At 39.9% G+C, this 23,874-nt stretch overlaps 1 protein-coding gene across 3 annotated transcripts in view; it reads left to right on the plus strand.

Annotated features, from left to right (window-relative positions):
• The window catches only part of Rcl1 (RNA terminal phosphate cyclase like 1), a 73,612-nt gene extending 58,380 nt beyond the window's left edge, over nucleotides 1-15,232 (plus strand). The window contains exons 8-10 of one of the 3 annotated variants that reach the window (XR_011704096.1): nucleotides 4,048-4,151; nucleotides 9,172-9,264; nucleotides 14,930-15,019. Coding sequence is in view for 2 of the 3 variants with exons in the window: in XM_027943072.3 (XP_027798873.1) it covers nucleotides 4,048-4,151; nucleotides 14,930-15,080 (255 nt within the window). In the remaining variant the exon portion in view is untranslated. Of the gene's footprint in view, nucleotides 1-4,047; nucleotides 4,152-9,171; nucleotides 9,265-14,929 lie in introns of all 3 variants that reach the window. The other 2 variants (XM_071600611.1, XM_027943072.3) reach the window with 2 other exon arrangements.
• The last annotated feature ends 8,642 nt before the right edge of the window (nucleotides 15,233-23,874 follow it).

Genomic DNA, 23,874 nt, shown 5'->3' on the forward strand with positions numbered 1-23,874 from the left:
AAGCAGGTAAGGTGAGACTAGTGACTAGTATACTGCCCTGACTAGACAGATTCTATCATCTCCCTTAGTTGTTGCCATGTGGGAATGGGGACTCCTTGCATTCAGGATTTTCAAGAAAAAGTGGAAATCTGGCTTTGCATGTGACCATTGATTCAGTATAAATTAATGCCAGCAGGTTGGATTTTACAATCTATTCTAGAGCATAGATGAATGTCTAGGGAAAGCAGGCCAGTGTCATACCATGGTGGGCTTTGGAAAGCACGAGAACCTGGGGCAAAGAAAAGACAGTACAACGTTGAGGACAGACTTCAGCTGATTATCACTTTGCTTCTGCACCTCTGCTGATGGGACACAGCTCAGATCAACCTGCCTTAGTGACCATCTTTCTGTGTTAATCCATGCATGCAATGTGCACATAAGCATGCATATACTTTTATTGATTCCCCAAAATAGCTGAGGTGACCTAAAGTAAGGGAAGAAATTGTGAGGGAAGAGAAGATGATGGCAGTAGGAATAAGATGCAGCTGTCTAAAAGTACATTCTCCAAAATGCCATGTACTAGGTTAGAAGAGTGTCATAAACCTAGTACCAGAATTTTGATCAGTTGTACTCTCTTTTGCCTTGGTTCTGCCTCAAAAAGACAAAACCCTTCCCAACATGTGCAGAGTGCAGGCCAGGTTCTGAGGGATGGTAGGCTCCACATTTTTGGGCTAGACACTAGTAAGAACATAATCCAGATGGCTTGGCTGTCATCTCCCTTAGTTGTTGCCATGTAGGAATAGAGACTGATTGCACTCAAAATTTTCAAGCAATCTTGAATATAAAATCTGTTGGAGGGTGTTTAATATTTGTAAATTCTCTCTCTTTTCCATCTAAGGAGCTTCCATCTTACTATTTATGTATTTCTTTCTGGTTTTTAGTCATCTTTGTGGTCTCCAAGGAAGTTGTATCCTGTTTAAAGTAGCAAAAATCACATCTGAGCCAGTGAAATAAAATCAGTTAAGTGGATACACTGGTGGTTTTGTTTTTCTTTTAATCCTACCTTTTGCCACTGGTTCAGTTTATTAATCTCTGTAGTGCAGAGGAGCCTGGATTCTGGGTATTGCTCCCTTGAAAGGCCTTACAGTGAAAGACAGTTTACTGTCATAGTCTGCTTCCCTGATTATGCCAGTGTTCTTGAAAAATATCTCATTGGTCACAAGGTGAGATAAGTGAGAATGAACTGTTTCAGAATTAATTAAAATTTCCAAGACCTAAGTGGATTTATGTAATAATGTTCATCTAATTAAAAATGGAAGACAAAGGATTATAGCTGTACCCTGTGGACAGTGGCTCCACCCCCTCTTCTTGTCTCACAGTGGGACCATAGTGGAGGAAGGAGGTAAAATTCTCCTCAAGGAGGAAGTGTCCTGTTACAGGTCTCATGCAGTCAAGATCTGCTGCAAGATTTTTGGTGCTAAATCAGTTCATTTTTTTGTTACTAGCTTTGGTGATAGTTTTGAAAGATGGGTAGTAGCTAAAAGTTTGAAAGTCAGTGATGAAGAGGTTGATCTGCCAGTTAATTAATTCGTGACATTTGCCATCTATACATTGTGAGAGGCAAAAAGATGCATGTAATATGTGTGTACCCAAGCTCGTTGTTGAATTATTTAGGGTTACTTTACCTGATCCTGTGGTGGCTGACCAGCCCTTTCTTGGACCATGGGCCCTTTTCTCTTCCTTTCTAGTAGACCTTAGGAGAATTGAAAGCGTCACATTTTAGAGCAGTCTTAGGGAGCCCACAGGCACAGCTGGAATGAATTATGAGCCTCAGGGTGAAAGCACAGCCCACCAGTCCACAAGAGGAAAAACAAACAATCTGGATTAGGCCCTCCCCCCCCCCCCTTTTTTTTTTTCCCTTTACTCTACTTAAGAGCTTTATTAAACCATTTTGTTATTTTTTGACCAAATTTGTTTTGTTTTAATCATTAAGAAAACTTCTTTGTGTGACTATAATCTTTACTTGGTAAAAGAATATACTTCATGCTTTTTAAAGTAATTCTTTACAGATCTGTGATGCAACATGATTTGAATGAGTAATAAAAATCCACCCCTTTTGAAGGTGCTCCTTATTTTTACCAAAATTTTAAGCCTCTGACCCAATTCCTTTGTTTATTGATTATTAAGCCCCTAGATTCTGTACCAGACTTCCAGGAACTTCCCTCCTGTCCTGCCCATCCCATCCCACCTCACCTCACCTCAGACCTGGATTATACATGGACACTGGCCCAGAGAAGTCCTTTCTAAATCCTCTCCAGCCTCCTTTGCAGTCTAAATATCCCTCCAAACACTCTGTTGATCTCTTTGCTTCTATGTTCAGGGACCTTCCCTGGCTTCTCACTTTCCTGAGATAAAGTCAGTACTCTTAACCCAGTTAGGAAAGCCTTTCCTCGGTCTGGCTACCCCACCTTCCCCCTACGGTTGTTCCACACTGGCCCTGGCTCATTATTTCCCATTGTCCTGCTCTTCCTCTCCAAAGCCTATTCATCTGTTCAGGGACAGTTCAAGTCCCTGCTTCCCAAAGCCTCCCTCTGGTATTGGGTAAGTGGCAGGCAACCTATCCCATGCCTTGGCATCTGGTAGCTCCCATGACTTCCTCCTTGGTATCCTGCAAAGGACCCTAACATATTTATTGCATTAAAATATTGGTCCAGTATCTAATAAGAATCAGTTGAGAATGGTGCAATAACAGCATAGTGATAGGAAGCAGAGCCGGAAGAGAACAGTTTGATTTTAGGCAGTATTATGAAAGGGAGCAAGATCCGTAAAACAGAATTAATTTTGTTGGTTAGATTTCTGATTTTGTTTGGAAAAGGAACTTTTGTCCTAAATTTTGCTGAGTGAGATAAACATAGTTCCCTATTCTTTATTAGGTAATTGAGGAAGAGCAATAAATTTTAATTAACACTAGCAGTAGGATAACCCCCCTTATTTCCTATGTTTTTGTCAAGGTTACTAAATGAACTCTGACAGCCAGAAAATGAGTGTACCTGAGAACTGATTTATTTCCTACCCTGCATGCATTAAAAAGGAAGGGAATGTCCCCCATGAACAGTACTGACTGGCCACTTATTCTATTCAGAGTCTAACCTGGGACAGCAGCATGCCACATGTGACCTGTGCAAAATAGGTAGAAATTCTAGGTCATCCTACATGCCCTGTGTACAATATAAGGTTTAAATTGTTGCAACTAAAGTTAACCTGAAAGAATGATCCGAAATTAAGACATTTTTAAGACAAGTTTAAGTAGCAGTAATGCCTAGAAGCAAATTGAAGTGATTGAGAAAATGAACAAAAGAAGAAAGGCAACCAAAGCAGCTGTGTCTTGGGAGGAAGTTTTTGAAGAGATTCCTGTTCTGCTTATTGATTTGGAAGAAAAAAGAAAGAAAATGGGGAGGAAATAATGTATAAGTAATAAGTATGGAGGGATGTGACAGTAACAGTTCTCCAGTTTCAAGACACTCAGGAAGAAGTGAAGAAGAGAATTAAGAGCATGACCAGCAGATTCTGAGTGGTTGGAATAAGTGTAGGAGTAGGGTTCTTTAAAGGGAAAGCTGCTTTGATGTCGGGTTGACTGTGTTGTTTTGTGACAGATTGAAGAAATATAAACATAATGCACTTAACTCTGAAATTAACTGAATATTTCCTTGAATTTGCCTTTTTTCCTTATATTTAATAAAATGATGTCTCACTGCTATTCAGTTACCAAGGGAAAGTTTCATTTTTCACTAGATTGACTTCAGGAAATTTGAATGTTATCCATTCTGATTGTCTCAGCTTTATAATTGCTTTGCTGAATTGTTAGTTTAACTTCCTCATGTTAGTTGATACAGGGTTTACTCTTATAAGACCTGTGTTCTGTTTTATTATTACTTGAACGTTGTAGTCTCCTATTTAGTACATTCTAACATTCTGAGTGTTTCTGGGTTTTCCCTCATTCCTTCTTTTGCTGGTTTTCCATTTTCTGGTTTGTATAATGATTAATCATTAAAGTGTTTGTGTTTACAGGGTGGATGTGTGGACTCGACAAATCAAAGTCTGGCTCTATTGCTAATGACCCTTGGACAGCAGGATGTTTCCAAAGTTCTGCTAGGACCACTCTCTCCTTATACGTAAGTTGTTTTCTTTCAACTTCATTATTCTGTCCAGTTTAATTTTCTAATTGTAGAAATGATAGAAATGTTGCCCTGTGCATAGCCCATCATGTGACCACCTGCTTAAATGAACTGGTAGTTACTGCTCATGACCTGATTTTTTTTTTTTTTTTAAAGAGAGAGTGAGAGACAGAGAGAGGGAGAGAGAGAGAGAATTTTTAATATTTATTTTTTTTAGTATTTGGCGGACACAACATCTTTGTTTGTATGTGGTGCTGAGGATCGAACCCGGGCTGCATGCATGCCAGACGAGACGAGCGCGCTACCGCTTGAGCCACATCCCCAGCCCCTGATGTTTTTTTTTTACATACAAGGATTGCTGCCTTCCTCTTCTTACCCACTTATTTCCATGTAACGGAAGTTACAAGATATTTATTGAGTAGTTCTTCTTTTGTCTGTGCTTTAGATTTTGCTTCAATTTTAGAGGTTAATTTCTGGTTCTATATAGTTTGGATTTTGTTCTTAGTTTAAGTCCCTCAAATGGGCTGTCCTTCTCTCCAAAATGATAGGTATTAGCTGGCTAGAAATGATGAAGAAAGGCAAAGTTTATAGTAATATTACTAGACTACTAAGGAAATTGTAGTGGGGAGTTTGGCAGTTGGATGCTAGCAGAAATTGACTGCTGAGGTAAGAAAGCAAACAAAAAGAGAAGCTAGTCAGAAGACTAATTATGAAGAGCACAGTACCAGAAGCATTTTCCATCAATAGTGAGATTGCTGAAAACATCCTATTGGAGTACTTGACTTCAGTTGGCATACTCATGTGCTTATGTACTTCATGATGATTATATGTCCATCTGTGGGTGGTAAGTTGGGAGGGAGAATACTCAGCTAGATATGAGACTGAACTGTCCTTTTTCGGTTATCATGGTACCGATGCTGTATATCTGAAAGGTACAGTACTGTGATAACTGAAGAATGGTGGTGCCATCACGTTGAGAAAAGGGCAAGAACTATGACAGGGCAGTGCAGCAGTGAGTCCTAGCTTTGGGAGCATGACAGCCAAGGGACTGAGATTCTTTTGGAGGCTTTATTTTATTTTTATTTTTTGGGTTAGTGATGGAAGGTCTTTTTGGATCAAGAAAATAGAAGAGAGTGCATTCTGTTAGCAATGGGGGATGACTAACAAAAGGGAACTGGTGAGCAGCACATTATCTCCTGATAACTTGTGTAAAATATTTCATGGGACAGGAAACCTGAAATTGAGTAATCCTAAACGACATGCTAACACCAGTAGTCAACATTGCTAAAATAGACATGGTGAAGCATTGAAGAGGAGGTGAAGGCTGGGAATATAGCACCCTAAATGCAGATATTCACTTTTCATCAAAATTTTGCTAGAAGTGGTACATAGCTGTGTGACTGCCCCAAGCCCAATCTACTTTTTAAGATAGCGTCTTTGCTGCTTTCCCAGGCTCTGCTTCAGGGGCAGCAGAAGGCCTCACAGCTTACACAGCAAAGAGTTTTTGTCCCAAAATGCATGCGGTCCTTGTGCATGGGTTTTGGCAGAACATTATGTGAACATGGAATATATGTTTTTATTTATTTTTTTTCTAAAAAAAAAATGTTTTTTTCCTTTTGGAGATTTTTTTCAGTTTGGCTCCAGAGATTAAACAATCTTTTTAAGACCATTGGAGATGGCCAGGATGTGACTAGACATTTTTTTTTAATTTTTTTTTTTTGCCATACAAAGCTTTATTAATCAAAACTAAAGCATGACATATATTTTTATTCTTTTCCCAAAGGGACAGTGGTGTCATCTACCATCAGTATCATTAAAAGCCTACAGATACAATGAAATCATACTTCTGTAGTAATCATGCTTTGTCCAAGAAGTTCCTGGTTGGCATAATTAAACATTTTAAGATAATTAAAGAGAAAAGGGAAATTGCATGGAAATGGAAGGTGACCCTCATTGTTACACAAAATTACATATAAGAGGTTGTGAGGGGAATGGGAAAAAAAACAAGGAGAGAAATGAATTACAGTAGATGGGGTAGAGAGAGAAGATGGGAGGGGAGGGGAGGGGGGATAGTAGAGGATAGGAAAGGTAGCAGAATACAACAGTTACTAATATGGCATTATGTAAAAATGTGGATGTGTAACCGATGTGATTCTGCAATCTGTATACGGGGTAAAAATGGGAGTTCATAACCCACTTGAATCAAATGTATGAAATATGATATGTCAAGAGCTTTGTAATGTTTTGAACAACCAATAAAAAAAAAAAAAGACCTAAAAAAACAAACAAACAACATACTGTATTTTAAGAAAAGAAAAGGAATTTGGCAAGTAAGTAAGTGACTAGACATTTTTAAAGGTTCCTGCATCCTTCTCAGCACATCCTTCACCAAACATTAATGCAGTGTCTTGTCTTCCAGAAACCTTGCCTAAATTACTGCATGTTCAGGAAGACAGTGGTCTGCTCTGAAAGGAGTATGACAGATTGTAAGATTATGTGTTTTGAGACCTGGCCTGTGACTTGGACACATTCTTCTTCCTCTGCTTTACCTGCCTCCCAGGGATTCATGCAGAGGGCTCTGTTTTGGGGTAGGAATGGCAGCCTCTCTTCTTTTTGATAAGCTAGTACAGAGAGGGAATAGAGAATTTATTTTCAAGAAAGCTCTGTTTGTGTTTGGATACTTTTTGCCTTTAATTACTGTGGAAGGCTCCAGTGGCCCATAGTGATGAATGGTAAAGGTAGAACCTTATTGGCATAGTCAACATCCTACTTATGAGGACAGTCAAGGGTAAAATGGGGCAGAGCCCATTTTCAGTACCAATAGGGGAATCCATTGTCAGTACCATCATGGTAGAGGGAATAGTTTATTCTAGTTGGAGTCAAGAGTTTTGGAGACCAAAGTATCTCTCTCATTCATTCATTTTTCTCTTTTGCAGTACTGCAGGTTGAACTCAGGGGTGCTTTTCCACTGGGCCACATGCCCAGCCTTTTTATTTTTCATTTTGAGATAGAGTCTCCCCCAAGTTACCCAGGCCGGCCTTGAACTTGACTCTGCCTTCTGAGTAGCTGGGATTACAGGTGTTCCCTAGTTCACATAGATTTTTTATGTTCAGTTAAAGTTATAGAAATCAGTTTGGGAAAACCTCACAATTCTAAAGAAAACCAGAAGCAACATCTTCATTGGTTTAAAAAAATGTATTTCTTCTGGCAGTTTGCATATATTTTGCTTTGTTTAAGTAGTTTTTTTAAATGTCTATTTACAGAACACTGGGATTAAGAAGGGTATTTTTTCTTTCAGTGCTACTTTCAGTCCCTTCCTGGAAAGTAAGATATCTGTATCCCTCCTGTTTTCTTTTCTCACTCTCTTGCTCAGGGAGGTTACTGTTGATAGTTTTATTGTACTAGTCCAAAAAGTAAGTCTACATATGAAATTCTCAAGGAAGGCAAGAGAGATTATTTTTCATCAGAGTAAAATAGTACTGGATTACACACTGGTATATGGAGAATCTATTTGTGTTAAATTTGTTGTTGTTGTTGGTTTTTGTTTTTTAAAATGTAGTTTAAAATTGGTGACACTGGTTCTACTCTTGTACTTAAAAAGCTTCATTTTATAGTTTAGGGGAGGATTTATACTTAATTTAAAAGTTGGATTAGCAGCAAGAAAAATACATACCAATAAACATCTTAATTAGTACTTTTAGAAATTGTGACAGGTGACTGAGGTTACCAAAGTTCTCTGTGAATGCCTATGCCAGGCCTTGGAGTCCAGCCGCAAGTTCTGGATTTGCCACAGAGTGTTTGGGGGACCGTTGGTGTGATGTTCAGCATCTATAAGCCAGGCTCTATAGATAAGATGAATGGTTCTGAAATCCTAGGCTCATGGAAAGGGAGTGAGGCCTAAGTGAGGTCAGGTAGCTAGTGCTCCTGGCAACATTCCTGAGGAGATAGTCAGTTCTATTACCAAGGTTCCTGCTTGGGCACCTCCTCGCCCTACCCTAGTCTATTCTCCTAGTCAGGTCACTTTGAACACTAGGAGGTAAACTTGCTTTGGGCAATCCCAGGACTGAAGTCAGCAGCAAATTGTCTACTCATCTACCTACAAATCTATATCCATTGATTTTTAAACATGAGTAACTTCCTGTAGTCCTCTTACTAAGCAAATTATGTGTATCTTATTTACTATTCCCACGAATTCTGTAAAGTAGAGGTTTATTTAAAAAAAAAAAAAAAAACAGCGCTTACTGTGAGCCAGATACTGTTTTGTTTCTTTTTTCTTTGTGGTGCTGGGGATTGAACCCAGGGTTGTGCATTGTAGAGAAACACTGTACCACTTAAATCCTCAGCCTTCAAATAATGTTTTACTCACTCAGTTCTCAGCATAATCCTATGGGGGTGGGTTAAAACAACAACAACAACAATAGGTACTGCTACTATATGCATCATCTTACAAGTGATGGGATTGAGGCACACAGAGGTCATGTCATGTTCCAGGGTCACACAGACAGGAAGTGGGGTTTAGATCAGAACAGCTCTATCTGGAGTTCCTGTTTCCTTTAATCACTGTGCTCTTATGTAAGAGCTGGGATTCTATCCATTATTGGACTCCCAGCCCTTTGCCTGAGGCAGGGTGCCATGAGAGTCTTCGCTTCAAATTCTGCTGTAAAACTATATCCTATCTTTAGTTGGAAGTCTAAAATAGATCATGCCGCTTAGTTTTTTTCTTAACTCTGACAAATAACTTCTTCCCGTTACTTGTGGAAGTGCTAGGGAGCTCGAGCCCCTCATCATTTTTAAACTCTTGCGATGAGGCTGCTTGACCCGCTCAGAATGAAGCACAGCAAATGAAGATCAACAGATTGAGAAGCTTCACTGTTCCTGGGTGCTCACACAATACCCTTTCCCTTACATTTATGAAGTGCTTTACAAATGTTGTGATGCTCTATCACCTTTGTTAATGTTTGAGCCTCAGAACATATTTGGCATGTAGTAAAAAACATGTAATGCCCTTACTTTTCAGATGAAAAAGGAGACATCGTGGCCTGATCCTGGCCAAACTCTGTTTGGAACTGTGAGTCTCGACAATGCAGCCTGCCTTGTTCTGTTTCCTGAAGTAATAATTTCATTCTTGGAGTTGATGTTAGATAAGCTTCAGAAACACTGTTATCGGCAGAAAAAAAACACCACCAATATATTTAAAAGCTGCCATGTAATGACTACAGCAGATTTCTTTTCCTACTCCCAGTTCTTTCTCCTTAACCTCTTGAATAATGCCTTACATACCTGTGTTGTGGCTAACCCCAACTCTTATCTGTCCTATATCCAAGTATCATGGAAACTGAGTGGTTTGGTGGAGCAAGAGGCAGGGCCTTCTGTCATAGTTTGTGTCTGTGGAACTGCCAAAGAAAAAGCTGAGCTCATGATTGCTTTCCCTTCGCTAACATTCTTCAGGAGTCCTGGTAAGAGGGGTTGTTTCTAAGGGGCAGGACCTGGCAAGTCTTGGATAATTGGGATTCAGTGGGCTAATGGCCATGAGTCTGATGGCCCTTGCCTGTTGACCAGCAGTGGTAATGGCAATGGGAACAACCCACATTTTGAAAATATGTGAAAATTTATGTCTGTGCTCCAGAATTCTCTAAAATCTGCTTGTTAGATGGATTGGAGATTTGCATAGAAAACTTCATTTTTTATTTTCTGAAAATAAATCACCTCTGAAAAAAATAAAGCCTCTTTCCAGACATAGTTCTCCGAGTCAGGAGTAAAATCCTTCACCCAGGAGTTTCATTGAGTTCCAGTTGCCTAAAATGGCTCTACTGAAAGGCTACCAACAGCACTGTGCAGGTGGTCATCAGTTGAAGGGCAGTGTTGCCCACAGTGTGTTGTAGGTCCCTTTGTCCTGCCATGTGGTTGTACCTACGAAGTGTGAGTCTGCAGTATGTGCTGTGAGAGCAAAGGAAAAAGAAGTGTTGTGAATGGGGAGGCAGCCTGGGGCTGTGGAGAAGGGTTTGGAAGCAGCACCGGTTCAGGCTTTGTTCATCTGCATGCAGATCTGGGTGAGTTTGTTCTTCTCTTGGTTTCCATTTTCCTAAGAAGGCTGTTTGTTGGAATTTACCATCATCCCTGGTCATTTCTCAGCTTCTAAGCATTTTTGCTATTTAATATTCCAGCTACTGGAGACTTAGGGAAAATGGATTGGAGATTGGGGGAAAGACATTCTGAAATGTACCTTAATCCAGTTTCTTCTACAGCCTTAGACAGGCAGAGAGGTTGGCAGAACATTATGTAAAAAGTCAAACCGACTTTGCTTTCTCTAACTGTTCCAAAGGCTACAAATACCCCAGAGCTGTAAATACATAGTCCTGCATACCCAAGCCTGTTTCTCCCATCCTCCTCCAAGAGATCAAGCAAGCTGAGGCCCCTCAGGAGTTCTGCCAGCTGGGGAAGGTGTCTGGCTTTTCAAGCACAGTTAAATGATTCAGAGTGAAGTAGGCTGGGTAAGGCCCTGGGAGCAGAGAGAGCCCCGGGCCTATGTTAGTCCACAGCAGCAGTGAAAGAGAGAACAAGCTGTTTTCTCCTTGGAATACAGATGAGTGGGTGAGACGGCTGGCTTTTTCTGTGTTGCTGCCAGCTGGAAGCTTGGCCCACAGATGTGGCCTGTTTATGTATGGGTTTGATGTGTTTGTTTTCTTTTTCCCTAGGACAGGGTGAGGGAGGTGATGGGATGAATGGAGAGGGGGGAGAAATTTCAATTGGTTAGGAAGACAGAAAAGCCAGCAGGGGGAGAACTGGTTTCCTTTAATTGCCAAAAATGTTGGAAGTCATTTCTCAAGATCACCCATAACTCCTAAATTCTATTCAGTGCCTTTTTATTGAGGACTTAGATAGTGCCTAGCAGGTATAATGGATTCCATCTATAGGGTAGGTCACTGATGCTTTTATATAATTTACAAAGGGAGAGGGGACAGTTATGGACAGAACTGTATGTAAGCATTTAATTAGACACCAGAAACAGAATGCTGGGGAAACCCCAGAGGGGAGGGGAAATCCCGTAGGGTAGGCATTGTTGACTAAGGAATGCTTCATAGGAAGAGTTGATGCTATTTTAAAGATGAAGGTGAGGCTGTACATTCCTGGGTGGAAGGGAATGAAAAGAAGTGGAGCGCTTTCTGTGGGCTTGTACACTCACCTGAGCTCTGGTGTTCCAGGGTAGTTGCTGGTTTGTCCCTTTGCCCCGACACACTGGTCATTTTCAGCCAGACAGGATGACGTTCTTTCCTCCTTGTTGCCTTTTGCTTCCTTTGACTAGATCAGAGGCACAGAGAGGGAGGAAAAATAATTGCAGTAGACTTATATTTAGTTTGGTATAGACTGAGTAGGGTTGAGAACCAGAATCAGTATTTTTTTTTTACTTCATAAATATGTATTTATTTATTAATTTTTTTTTCATTTATTCTATGTGGTGCTGAGGATCGAACCCAGTGCCTCACATGTGCTATGCAAGCGCTCTACCACTGAGCCACAACCCCAGCCTGATATGTATTTATTTATGAACAACTTTTTTGAAATATACATACAATGCAGTTTACACTTAGAGTGTATAATTTAATAGTTTTTTTTTTTCTTTTTTTTTTTAAAAGCAGATTCAGAGTTGTGTAACCACAACCTAAATTTAGAACATTTTCATCACCCCCAGAAGAAAAACCATGTGCCCAATTGTGGTCACTTGTCAACCTTACACTCTTCCCAACCCCAGGCAGTCACTAATCTACTTTCTGCCTTTGTAATAGATTTGCCTGTTGTGGTCATTTTATATAAATAGAACCATACAGTATGTGGTCCTTTTTGATTGGCATTTTTTTGCTTAACATACTTTCACGTTCATCCATGTTGAGCATGTGTTAGTACTGTTTCTTTTTATGGCTGAATAATATTCCATTTTATTTTATTTAAAATAAATCATTTAAACATTTTATTGAAATAAAAAAACATTTTTATCTGAATAAAAACATTTAAATAAAATTTTTAAAATGTGAATAATAGTCACACTTTATTTTTCTATTGATCAACTGATGAGCTTTTGGGTTGTTTCTACTTTTTGATTATTGTAACTAATGCTGTTATAAACGTTTGTGTATGAGTTTTTGTTTTTCCCTAGGACAAAGTGGGGGAGGTGGTGGGTTTGTTTTCATTGCTCTTGGGTACATACCTCAGAGGGAAATTATTATGTCATATGGTAGCCTTTTGTTTAACATTTGGAAGAACAACCAGTTTGTTTGCATGGCAGCTGTACCATTTTACATTCCTACAAGCAGTGTGTGAGGATTCTAATTTCTTTACTTCCTCACCCACATTATTGTTATTGTCTGACTTTAGTGTACCCGTCCTGTTTGGTATGAAGTGGTATCTCATAGTGGATTTTTTTTGGTGGCAGGGGGGGTTGTCCTGGGGATTAAACTCTGGGGCATTTAACCACTGAGCCACATCCCTAGCCCTGTTTTGTATTTTATTTAGACATAGGTCTCATTGAGTTGCTTAGTGCCTTGCTTTTGCTGAGACTGGGTTTGAACTTGCGATCCTTCTGCCCTAGCCTCCTGAGCCTATGGGATTAGAGGTGTGTGCCACTGAACCCAGCTTATAATGGTTTTGATTTCATTTCTCTAATGACAAATGATGTTAAGCATCTTTTCATATGTTTACTAGCTATTTGTATGTCTTTTTAAAGAAAATATTTATTTAGATCTCTTTTCCATCTTTTAGTTTTTAATTTTTTTAACAAAATTACTATTGAGTTGAAAAAGATCTTGAATATTCTGGATACCAGATCCTATCAGACATATGGTTTGCAGATATTTTCTTTCATCCTGTAGGTTGTTTTTCTACTTTCTTGATATTGTCTTTTGGTGCACAGAAGATTTTAATTTCTGTGAAATTCATTTCATCTATTTTTTTCTCTTATTGCTGTGCTTTTGGTGTCATACTTAAGAAACTGTTGCCTAGCAAAAAGTAATGAAGGGGGGCTGGTGTTGTGGCTCAGTGGTAGAGCGCTTGCCTAGCATGTGTGAGGCACTGGGTTCGATTCTCAGCATCACATATGAATAAATAAAAATAAATTCCATTGACAACTAAAAAATTATTTAAAAAAAAAAGTAACGAAGGGGCTTGGGTTGTGGCTCAACAGTAGCGTGCTCGTCTAGCACGTGTGAAGCACTGTGTTAGATACTCAGCACCACTAAATAAATAAATGTCCAACTACAACTAAAAATATACTAAAAAATTTTTTTTAAAAAATAATGAAGATTTATTACCCCCCCCCCCCTTTTTGGTAAGTTTTATCTTTTTAGCAATTACAGCTTGGTCTTTGATCCATTTGAGTTAATTTTTCTGTGAAATGAGGAAGGGTCAACTTCATTCTTTTGCTTGTGGGTATCTGGTTGTTTCCACAGCATTTTTGAAGAGATCATTCTTTCCCAATTGAATTATCAAATTGCCCTTAAATATGTATTTTTTTCTTGACTCTATTCCACTGGTCTACATGTCTAGGATCAGCATTTTTACAGCCCCTGAAGTGATTCCATGTACAGTGAAGGTTGAGAATTATCTGGATGGGACATGGAATTTGGGTAGTTTGATAGGAAGGCAGCATAGTACAGGTTTTCTGTGATATTCATTAAAGAAGCTAATGCCACTATTCTTCCCCAAACCAGTGTTTCCCAAACTTGCCTGATAAGAATTGCCAGGCATGCTTACTAATAATAGCTTTCTTGGTAAGAGGGTGGGGAAGGCAAGTTTTTGCCTGTTTGTGACTCAGGGCTCTTCCACATGGACACCTGTTCCCTTTTGATTGCAAGTTGATCAGAACACAGGTTTAATGACCTCTCCAGGTGAGTCTTATAGTCAGGCTCAATGAGTTAGTGCTGAATCTGCAGCGTCACCTCATAGAGGGCATCCCTTTAGAGGCCTGTATGCCCACACTGCCTACAGAATTGCCATTCCCAAAGTCATCTTGGGATGCTGTTAACACTCTGTGTTAGTGAGATTATAAGAAACAACCTCCTGAATCTTATTTGCCATGTTTATTGTGAACTCTTCCATGACCACATTATTAAATATTGCCTTCTGTCAAATATGCATAAATACAGTTATACCAATATCTTCCCCATCTGTGTTGTTTGCTTTATTTAAATTACCATTGTACTTTTCAAAAATATTGAATTTATTTATCTTGTCTGTACTATTGGATCAAAATCTTCATGAGGGAAGAATTTTTATTTTCATCTTTTCAGGTGGCCACAACCTTCCCTAGCATCAAGAACAATGCCTGCATGTAGTAGTAGGCACTCAATATTTGTTGAGTAAACAGAGGGGAATTATTGGGGAATGAAAGGAGAACTTATCTAAAAACACCAGAAAGAATCATTTTGCTTGTCTTTCACATCATGATGCTGTGAATCATTGAATTACATGTTTCTGTCTGCATGGACCACTCAGAATTATCACCATATGTTCACACTCTAACGAAAATGTAGGACTAAATGGTTTATTTGTTGTGGATGTCATGGATTAACTTTTGTTTTTTCAATTAAACTTGTTTTGTGTGCATCTCTGTAAGCTAAATCCTTTTTGGAAATTAGTAGGCTATAAGTAAATACTGCTCGATTAGAAACTCTTAATTTCAGTCTTTGTATTTGGTCTGAAAATTAAAAATTTGAATTCTAGGTATGGGGAGGGAGAGGAGAAATTTAAAAAAATAAATCCCTTTTTTGTTTGTTTGTTTTTAGGATAGAATTTTTGCGGCACTTGAAGAGCTTTTTCCAGATTATGTTTAAAATTGAAACCAAGCCGTGTGGTGAAGAACTTAAAGGTGGGGATAAAGTGCTGATGACCTGTGTGGGCATTGGCTTCTCCAACCTTAGCAAGACTCTCAAGTGATACTGTCACAAGATAAAGCCCCATTACCTACAGAAGCTGCCAAAGACACCAAAGGGACTAAGTCCACATGTATTGATCCAGAGCAGGATAGCCACTTATAGTAAGGATTTCCTACTAAAATATCAATATGCAAATAAAAGGCATCTCTCTGCTGTGTGGATTCCAGTTATTTCTTCAGTGGCATTGACATTCATTGGAGGCCTGGTCGAAGTACATGTTCCCTGGCTGACCTAGAGGAACAGTGTCCTCAAGACATGATCACGCTTCTAAATCAGTATCACAGAAGCATTCTGTACTTTTTCAGCTCACATTCATGGACTTCTGGGCTGCAGCTATCTTCCAGACCTGTGGAATCCGTTACCTTTCTTTTTGCAAGGACCCACCTCTTTGACCGTGGTATCTATTGTAGGGATTAAATGCAACAATATGTGTGGGAGCTCTTTATGTGTCCTGCAGTGCCATGCAAATGTCTGAAGTTGGTATAGTAGACCATTTTATCTGTTGTCTTCTGACTGGATTGCTATCATGAACATATGCTTTTTCTCATCTGGTTCATGGTGTGTATGAGGAATGGGTAGCTGGGGTGTTGGGGTTGAGCAGTTATTGGGTGTTTTGGATGTCTTCTATATACCAAGTGTGCCATACTATATTTTATTCTTATAACAGCCCTATGATATAAATTTTATTATCTCCAGAAGAAAATTCAAGATGCGTGTTTTGTTCCTTTGGTGTTTATAATGTAAAAACGTAAGATCTCCTTCCCAGTGTTGTAATTGGTTCAGTGAATATCAAACCTTTAGTGAAATGCAGTGAAAGAATCACAAAAAAAAAAAAAAAAAAGTAAGATCTCCTGATTTAAAGGTCTAAGTATAATGAAGTCAGCATCTGGGATTTTACCTGTGCATAAGCTGATAAGGTTGATTACTGTTTCATGGATGCTAGAAGAAGACATGAAAGTCCTGGGTCAGAAACAGAGAACTGTTAGACTCAGCACAGAAAGCAGCATGAGCTTCTTTTTTATATTGATAGCACCTATCTCACAAGTCCCACAGTGGACATGAAGGGGCCCGTCTAAATGCAGTGCATAATTTGGAAACTCCACCTCTTTTGTTTTAGCAAGACTGTTCTTTTTTCTACCTGGAGACATTACTTCATCTCTCAAGAATATTTGCTGCAAACACAGTTCTAAGAACGGATTTGATAAAGGCTACCCAGTAACCATGTACAGAAATACTCAGGACCCATGGTAGATTCTCCCTGCCAACAAATAGATTTCATATTTTGGTATGTATGGAGTTGTGGTTGGTAGCAGGGGAAGGATCTAATGATATTCTCCACCTGGGTGGGCTTTGCAGAAAGGAATGGTCTTTGCCTTACCAATGTTTCTTGGTACCATTTTTTTTTTTTTAAATCTTTTTTGTTAGTGAAAAAGGCCAATGAAAGGCTGTGTTCTGGTGAGCATAGGATGTGGGAGATGTGGAGATGGAGAGCTAAGCTTGGGGAAGGCCTGGCCATATGAGCTGAGGCACTCTACTGAAAACTTTAAATATTGTATTGGTATTCTGTTGATGCATAACAAATGAACTCAGACTTAGCAGCTTATAGTGATGTCCATTTGTCATCTCATAGTTCTATAGGGTGGAAATCTGGGTAGGTTTTATTGAATTTTCTATATAGGGTCTCACAAAGCTGATGTGAGAATGTCAGTTGCATCAGACTCTCATTTCAAGACTCCAGGAAAGAATGTGCTTTGAGCTCATTGAGATTGTTGACAATTCAGTATATATGCTTAAATCTCTACTTCCTTGCTGGCTGGCTGCTGAATATAATTCTCAGCATATAGAAACTCCTCACATTTCTATTTACTTGACTGTCTTCATCTTCAAGCCAGCAATGGTGAACTGAATCCTACACATTGCTTTTTTTTTTTTTTTTTTTGGTGGCACCAGTCGTTGAACCCAGGGGTGCTCTACCACTGACCAATATCCCAAGCTCATTTTATATTATTTTGAAACAGGATCTCCTGCCTGAGTCACTGAGATTATAGGCATGTGCCACCATGCTCAACTTGAATCTGACTTCCTCTTGTGATGCCAACTGGAGAAAATATTGCTTTCAAATGACTCATAGCACCAAAGTCTACCCTGGATAATCTCCTGGTCTTACCATCAGCTGGTCATAGCAGTGTCTAGATTACGGTTTGAATAAGCAGGGGTTGGAAATCACAGATGGCCATCTTAGAATTCTGCCTACCACGCTGATATCTTAACTCAGACTTACCCATATAGAACTCAGATATAGAATGAAGTAGCCACATTGCTTGGACATGTCTGTTATCTGACAGAAACCTTCTGTCCTTTGGCACAAGACCTGGAAATGATACTTCCGGTCAATTCAGGGTGGCAGGTTCAGACCAGACAGATCATCCCAAGCAGTAGAGAAGAAGATATGTGCTCCTTCCTACAAATCTGATAGTGTGTGGTGGGGAAGCAGCCCTCCATGTGGCACACCTGCTTCTGGAATTGGAACATTGGGTGGAAGTGGTGATGGAATTGCTTGGAAAAGGAAAAACTTAATATTTTTTAAATAGCTTCCTCCCAGCCCCTATTTTAATTCTCAGGAACAGTATTGTTCCTCGGGAAGAAGCTACCCTTTGCTGCTTGCCGGTACATTGTAGAAACCTTTCAATTCCTATATTTTCTGCTGTGTTCTCCGCTTTGATCCTGATTGGTTTAGCTACTGACCTGGGGTAGTTTGCTGAGAGAGATTCCAGCATTTGGGGGCTTAGTTTTCTGTCTTGGCCTGTCTGCCCCTCTCTGCTGACAGGAATGGAGTGCTCTGAGTTACGGCAGTAGTTGTTCAATGGGACCATTAAGTTTTGTAGGCAAGTATACCTGTGAATTTGTTCGATATCATGGTAGAATCATTGTATATATCCTCAGACCCTGCTTCTGTCTCTCAGCAGAGAAAATCAATCTCCTTCCATCATATACTGATGATTTTATCATACTTATCAAAACCTTGGTAAGAGGTGCGAGGAAACTAAGGTATTACACCATCATGCAGATTAGGAAAGAACAACAGGAGGACCTGCTGAAATTCAAATTGCCCCATCAGGGCAACTAAACCTCACTGGTTTTGTTTTTTATTTTTAAAAATATTTTCTGATAAAAGTGGTAAAGGTTGTCTAATCACAGAAGCAACTTAAAAAAAAAAAGAAAAACAGAAATTTATGTTGCAACATGGTACCTCTCCTTTGTCACTGTCACTCTTAGGTTGCCATTTCTATCTTGGTCGTCAGATTGGGAGGCTCCCAGATGAGGCCAACACTGGCCAACATCAACTAACTGACGTTTGGATCTATGGTCACTAGGCAAAAGAGTTGAGTATGGGGCTGGGGCTATAACTCAGTATGAGTGCTTGCCCTTCATGCACAAGGCCCTGGATTCAATCCCCAGCACCATACACACACACACACACACACACAAGAATTGAGAGTGCTAAAGAAGGGGAAAGGAAGTAGGCAGGATGGATTCCAGAAGATTTGAAGCAATTAATAAAATCAAAGGTAGGTGGAGAAACTGAAGAACCAGGGAAACAGAATTTTCAGTTTTGGTAGTACCTGAGGGGGGGAACAGGATAGGCTGAAGAAGTAGATTTGTCAAGTGTGTCAGGAGAAGAAGGTAGGTATTCCATTGCTTTTTGGTTGGTGCTACTGGAAACCTGTGGAGGTACATGTGAGTTGGGTAAGCCAGGCCATGGTGAATGGGCACGCAGCACCCTAGGCCCAACCTGTATCTCCATTGTTCCTTACCTGCTTCAGAGCTACCGGAAGTAACTGGGGCTTAGTCACAGCTTCCCTGTTCTGATGACCCTATCTTGTTCTTTAGAAGTGACTAATAGTTAATGGGAATGTCAGTAGACAACTAAGTCTTTTTGTTCTTTTGTCAACCACATCTTAAGCCATTTGAGTAAAAGAATTTATCAGTGTTTGACATTTACAGAGGCCAAGTGACATCATTCCTTTACTCAAATAAGCAGAAGCTGTCATTTTGTTGGGCTGCCTGGGTGTAGGACTGCTTTAATTCCTTGTCATATTTGACTCGTACCTGGCAGATAGCCTGACCCTAGCCCTGAGCATGGGCCTTGGGTTAGCACCTGTTTCAGAACATCCTAGGTGTTCTGACATTTAAGTTTCTGATGGCTCAGGACATGGTTCCTTTATATTTCCTCTCTATTCCCAGCCCTCTAAAGAACCTTGCAACAAAAAAATATTCAAATTTAATAATTTTTAAATAATTTCTCTACTACAATTTGGGAAATGGTAGATTTCCAAAATTTTTGTAGTAGAGAAATTATTTAAAAATTAATAAATTTTAATAAAAGGTAGACAAATTTATAGGAATCAAAGGCCAAGTTAAAGATGAAATTTTATGAACCAACAGCAATGACAAATGATGATTTCATGAGGGCCTTGTTGTCATGGTGGAGAGAGTGTGGTAGGCTGCTGCTGGACTGATTAGTTGCTATCTAGGTAACTGGTCTTCATCCTGGGAGCAAATGATGCTCTCCAATGGAGATGATGGGCACAGCTGCTTATTCCTGGTGCATCTGGGAATGATGGGACATTCTGAAGCTCTTTATCATTTTCAAAGCAGAATATTAGTGGAGAGCATATATTTTGAAATGGTAGCTGGCTTGCTGCAAGAAGGAATCCATCTTAATTGTGACAACCAATCTCAGACTGTTATAAGTGCTGAAGTGTACCTGGGTCCTGGGCCTCCCACATGCTCCTCTCTTAGTCCTAAGCTCTGTTTTGACCACTTTTGCTTAGTGTCTGTTAGCTTTGTAAAAGACATGGGAAAAAAAAAAAAAAAAAAAAAAAACATTGGTTGCAAATTATGCAAAGAAAAGAGACAAAATAAATATCTATGCAATGAAATAAATGCTCTCCAGTTTAATTGGTAAAATATTGAGAACACTATAGGTGAGGGTTCCCCCCCGCAAGGATTTCTAAGCATACAATGATATAAAATTAACCAGCTAATTCTATTTTAAATGAGTTGCTGACCACCAAGCAATTTAAAAGGAAGATTATAAAAAGTCAGAGATTTGAGATACACACAGTTTTACATGTGGTTTGATAACATTGTCATAAAAGCCCTAGAAATTCAACCCTCTGATGCCTCCATTATTTAAGACACATCAAATTTAAAGCCTCAGCAGTTCCTGAGGGATCTCTGCAGTCCCCACAGTATACCCTCTGCTACTTGTTACCAGCACTCACCCTACTGTTAGTTGTTTAATCTTCCCAGGTAAGTTGTGGTGGTAGGGTCTGGGTCCATATTTTAAGGTTTGGTGTGGCTATGATTTTAAAGTTCTTTATTAAAAAAATCTTTTGTTTTAAAAAAGTCAGTTATTAGGAAAGCTTTGGTTTCCTGAATTTTAAAAGAGCATTATGGAACTACCACAGGCTTAGGAATTAGATCTGTGGTTGAATCGTAGCTCCATCTGTAGGATTTGGCTGGCCCTCCATCCTTCTGACCCTGACCCTCTGTTACTTCATCTGAAAATGGGAAATAGCTACTCACACCACTCTCGTATTGAGATGAGCTCTTGAACATGGTGGTTTTTGTGGTTAGGTTCCTTTGAGTTGTTCACTTTGGGGGGACTCTTCCAAGCAGCCTTCTAGCTCATGGTGAGGTGAATGTCAGCGTGAGTCACAGGGCTTATCTTTACATCTAGTACTCAAATGTGCCCAGTTAGAAGAACAGATACAAGCTATGGCACCTGCACATGGCTTGAGGTCACACTGCCCCATGACAAACGTGACAGAATTAAAAAGAAAGCCCACAGGCCTCAGTGAAGTTCACTGTGTTCCAGCACAGATGCCAGCATCCATTCAGTAAGAGCAAAATGACAAGCCTGGCTAAACATAGAACTGTCAGATCCTACCACATGTACACCAAACAGTTGCAAGGAAGTACACCCTCTCCTACCAAGAAAGAAAAATTATCATCCTCTAGTTGCTAGTCCTGAAATATTCTATCAATCTACCTTTCTCATAGCCTTTCTCATGCTATGGAACAACATGCTGCATGGAACAGAAAAAGTCAGATGTGCCTAAGGCTCTGGTGGTGTTAAGTCTTCCATCTACCCTTGAGCAAGCTTTGGTCTTTAAGCCCCAATTGCCTCATTAGGATATGAACAAAACCTGCAAAAGGCTATAATTACAAACCCTGGCACACAGTAGGTGTTAATAATCTTTGAGTTGCCTTCTTGATGGATGGTAGAGTAAAAGTTAAGGGTTTTTGAGCTCCAAGATATTAAGACAGGGATATAGAAGTCAGTTTTAACTTGGGTAAATCCTAAGGCTTTGAAATTGGGATGAATGTTGTTGCAAATGAGAAATCCAACAAATTGACTCAAAAGAATTTATAGGCTCTTGTAACTAAGAAATTTAGTAGATTATTTGGCTTCAGATGTAGCTGGATCCAGGCATTCAGACAATATCAGAATTCACACTGATATTGTCCCATCACTCAGCTCTGCTTTCTTCAGTATTTTTCCCCAGCAGCATAATCTTTAGTTTTCTGTTCTCTAGACAACTCTAGTAGACCGAGAGAGCATCTCTGCCCATACTTCAAAAAAAAAAAAAAATTTTTTTTTAAATCTCCTAGAATTGCATCCCCTGCTGATTACAGAGTACTCTTTGACTGGAACTGGGGCATATTTTTCTCTCTCAAGTGGTAATGGTGTCAGCCTCACTCAAATTGTGTGGACTAAGAGGGAAGGAAGAGATGACTCTCAAAGGAAAATCTATGTTTTTACAATGAAGAAAGTGGGTATTGGGCAAGCAAAAACTAGGTGTGCACTGTGGACTGCATTGCTGAATTCCCTAGATATCCTCAAAAAGATGTCCACTGCCTGCCTCCCACCATCTTTCACCATCCAGACTCTTCCACCATTATGGTAAAGAATTGGATAGATAAGGATGAATTCAATTTAACAATCCATGTTTGACAGTGGCAAGATCTTTGTATTCAGAAGACCAAAGCTAACATGGAAGCTTGGCAAATGGTCAGCATTTTAGCCAGTGGTATTCTTGGTCTAGAAAGAGGAGCACTACCCTGGATGATAACCCAGAGGGAAAAGTAATGGCCAATCCTGGGTGTGGAGCAGTATGTGGGGAGTGGCCATGCCAGGAGGAGGGACAGGAGCCTAGCAAAGGGAAGAAGGAGTCTCCAGGTAGATTCAGTTGATGCTGTCCATCATGGGTCTGCCTTTCACATCCTCTAGGAAGGGGCATGGGCTCCTGCTTGTTGCCTCTTCTCCAGGGCTGGCAGCAGGATATTTGAGTTAGAGCACTATTCTCTGCCTAAAAATTAGGGACTCTAGATCCAGCATAGTTCTTTACAGAGCATGTTCAACAGGATATGAGCATCATAGTATGATTTGCCTGGAACGAATTAACAGATTTAGAAAATGCCACAGTCCCAACCCAGGTTGAAGAATCACACTGTATGTTAACATTGCAAAAGTTCTCAAAAGTCCTGCAGTTGAAACTGTCTATTGACCTACCGCTTTTCAAACTTACTTCACCAGGGAACTCTCCCCACCCGGGGCGGGGGGGGCGGAGGGACAATATAAACATCAAGTAGTGCTTTTATTCTTCAGATGCTATGTTGGAGGTTCCTGGCTTAGTAGGATTTTTAGAAAAATAGAATATATAAACCTGAATGTTCTTGATTGGGCTATTTGTGAGAAGCCAAGCAGTTGTAGGGAACTGAGGTGGAAAATTCAGGATTTATGTTTAACCCTTGCCCAGTCCTCCAGTATTGACCTCCTCTATATGGATTTCAGAACAAAGACTGCCAGCCCCACTCTGATCCAAACCACCTTCCTTTGTTGAGGGGTCAGGTGTGTTATAAAAATTTCCCTGTTTTTTTAAGAGTCACACTAACTGTTCTTTATAGCTCAGAGGCTCACATACCAGTAGAGTCCACTTTGGATCTTCAGCAAGAAAAGGTCAGGAGAATTTAGGAAGAAATCCTTGTGGGATGGGGGAAGGAACCATGGAGAAATGTAAGTTTCCTCAAAGTCCTATGGTTGACCATATTCAAGCATGATCCTCAAAACACCTACTTTTGTAGAGAAGTCTGACTAGAGCTCCATCTGGCAGTAGCTATCATTCAGATGCAAAGATGTGGTTTTGGAGGCGATGCACCTAGTGTTGGGAATGTGAGAGGGCTTGGGCCTTGTGAGTGGGCTTTTGAAAAGATATTCTTGAACATACAACAAGCCCCTGTCTCGAATCTCCACCACCCCTGCTCCTTTGTTGATAGGCTCTCTTTTTCCTAACCCTCCCCAATATTTTCTTTAGGAAAAGAGCCTGGCCAATACTCTTAAGTGTCTTTTAAAATGTAGAGTTTACCTCATGGGTGTGTGTAAGAGCTGTTGATCCTGTATGCCAAGGATACACTTTCGCAGCTCTTCCCTTGACAACCTGAGTGTTATTCACAGTCCCAAGTTTTGTCTTTTGGGAGTACAGATGGTGAAGGACCAGTGAAGGTTCAATCAGAACCTTGAATGTAGCCCAAGTTATGAAAAAAATAATAATAATAACAAAACCCCACAAGACCTTGAACTTCCTGTCCACTTACCTGAAAGGTAGAAGATCAAAGGAGTATGTGGCAAAAACCTTTGTTAACAATAAAGGGGGCTTCAGGGGAAATAGGAATGAATCAGCTGTCCCAGTCCCTCAGGGGCTGTCCTACTTGTCTGATCTGTTTGC

The sequence above is a fragment of the Marmota flaviventris genome, chromosome 13 (assembly GCF_047511675.1).
Source record: "Marmota flaviventris isolate mMarFla1 chromosome 13, mMarFla1.hap1, whole genome shotgun sequence".
Lineage (NCBI taxonomy): Eukaryota > Metazoa > Chordata > Mammalia > Rodentia > Sciuridae > Marmota > Marmota flaviventris.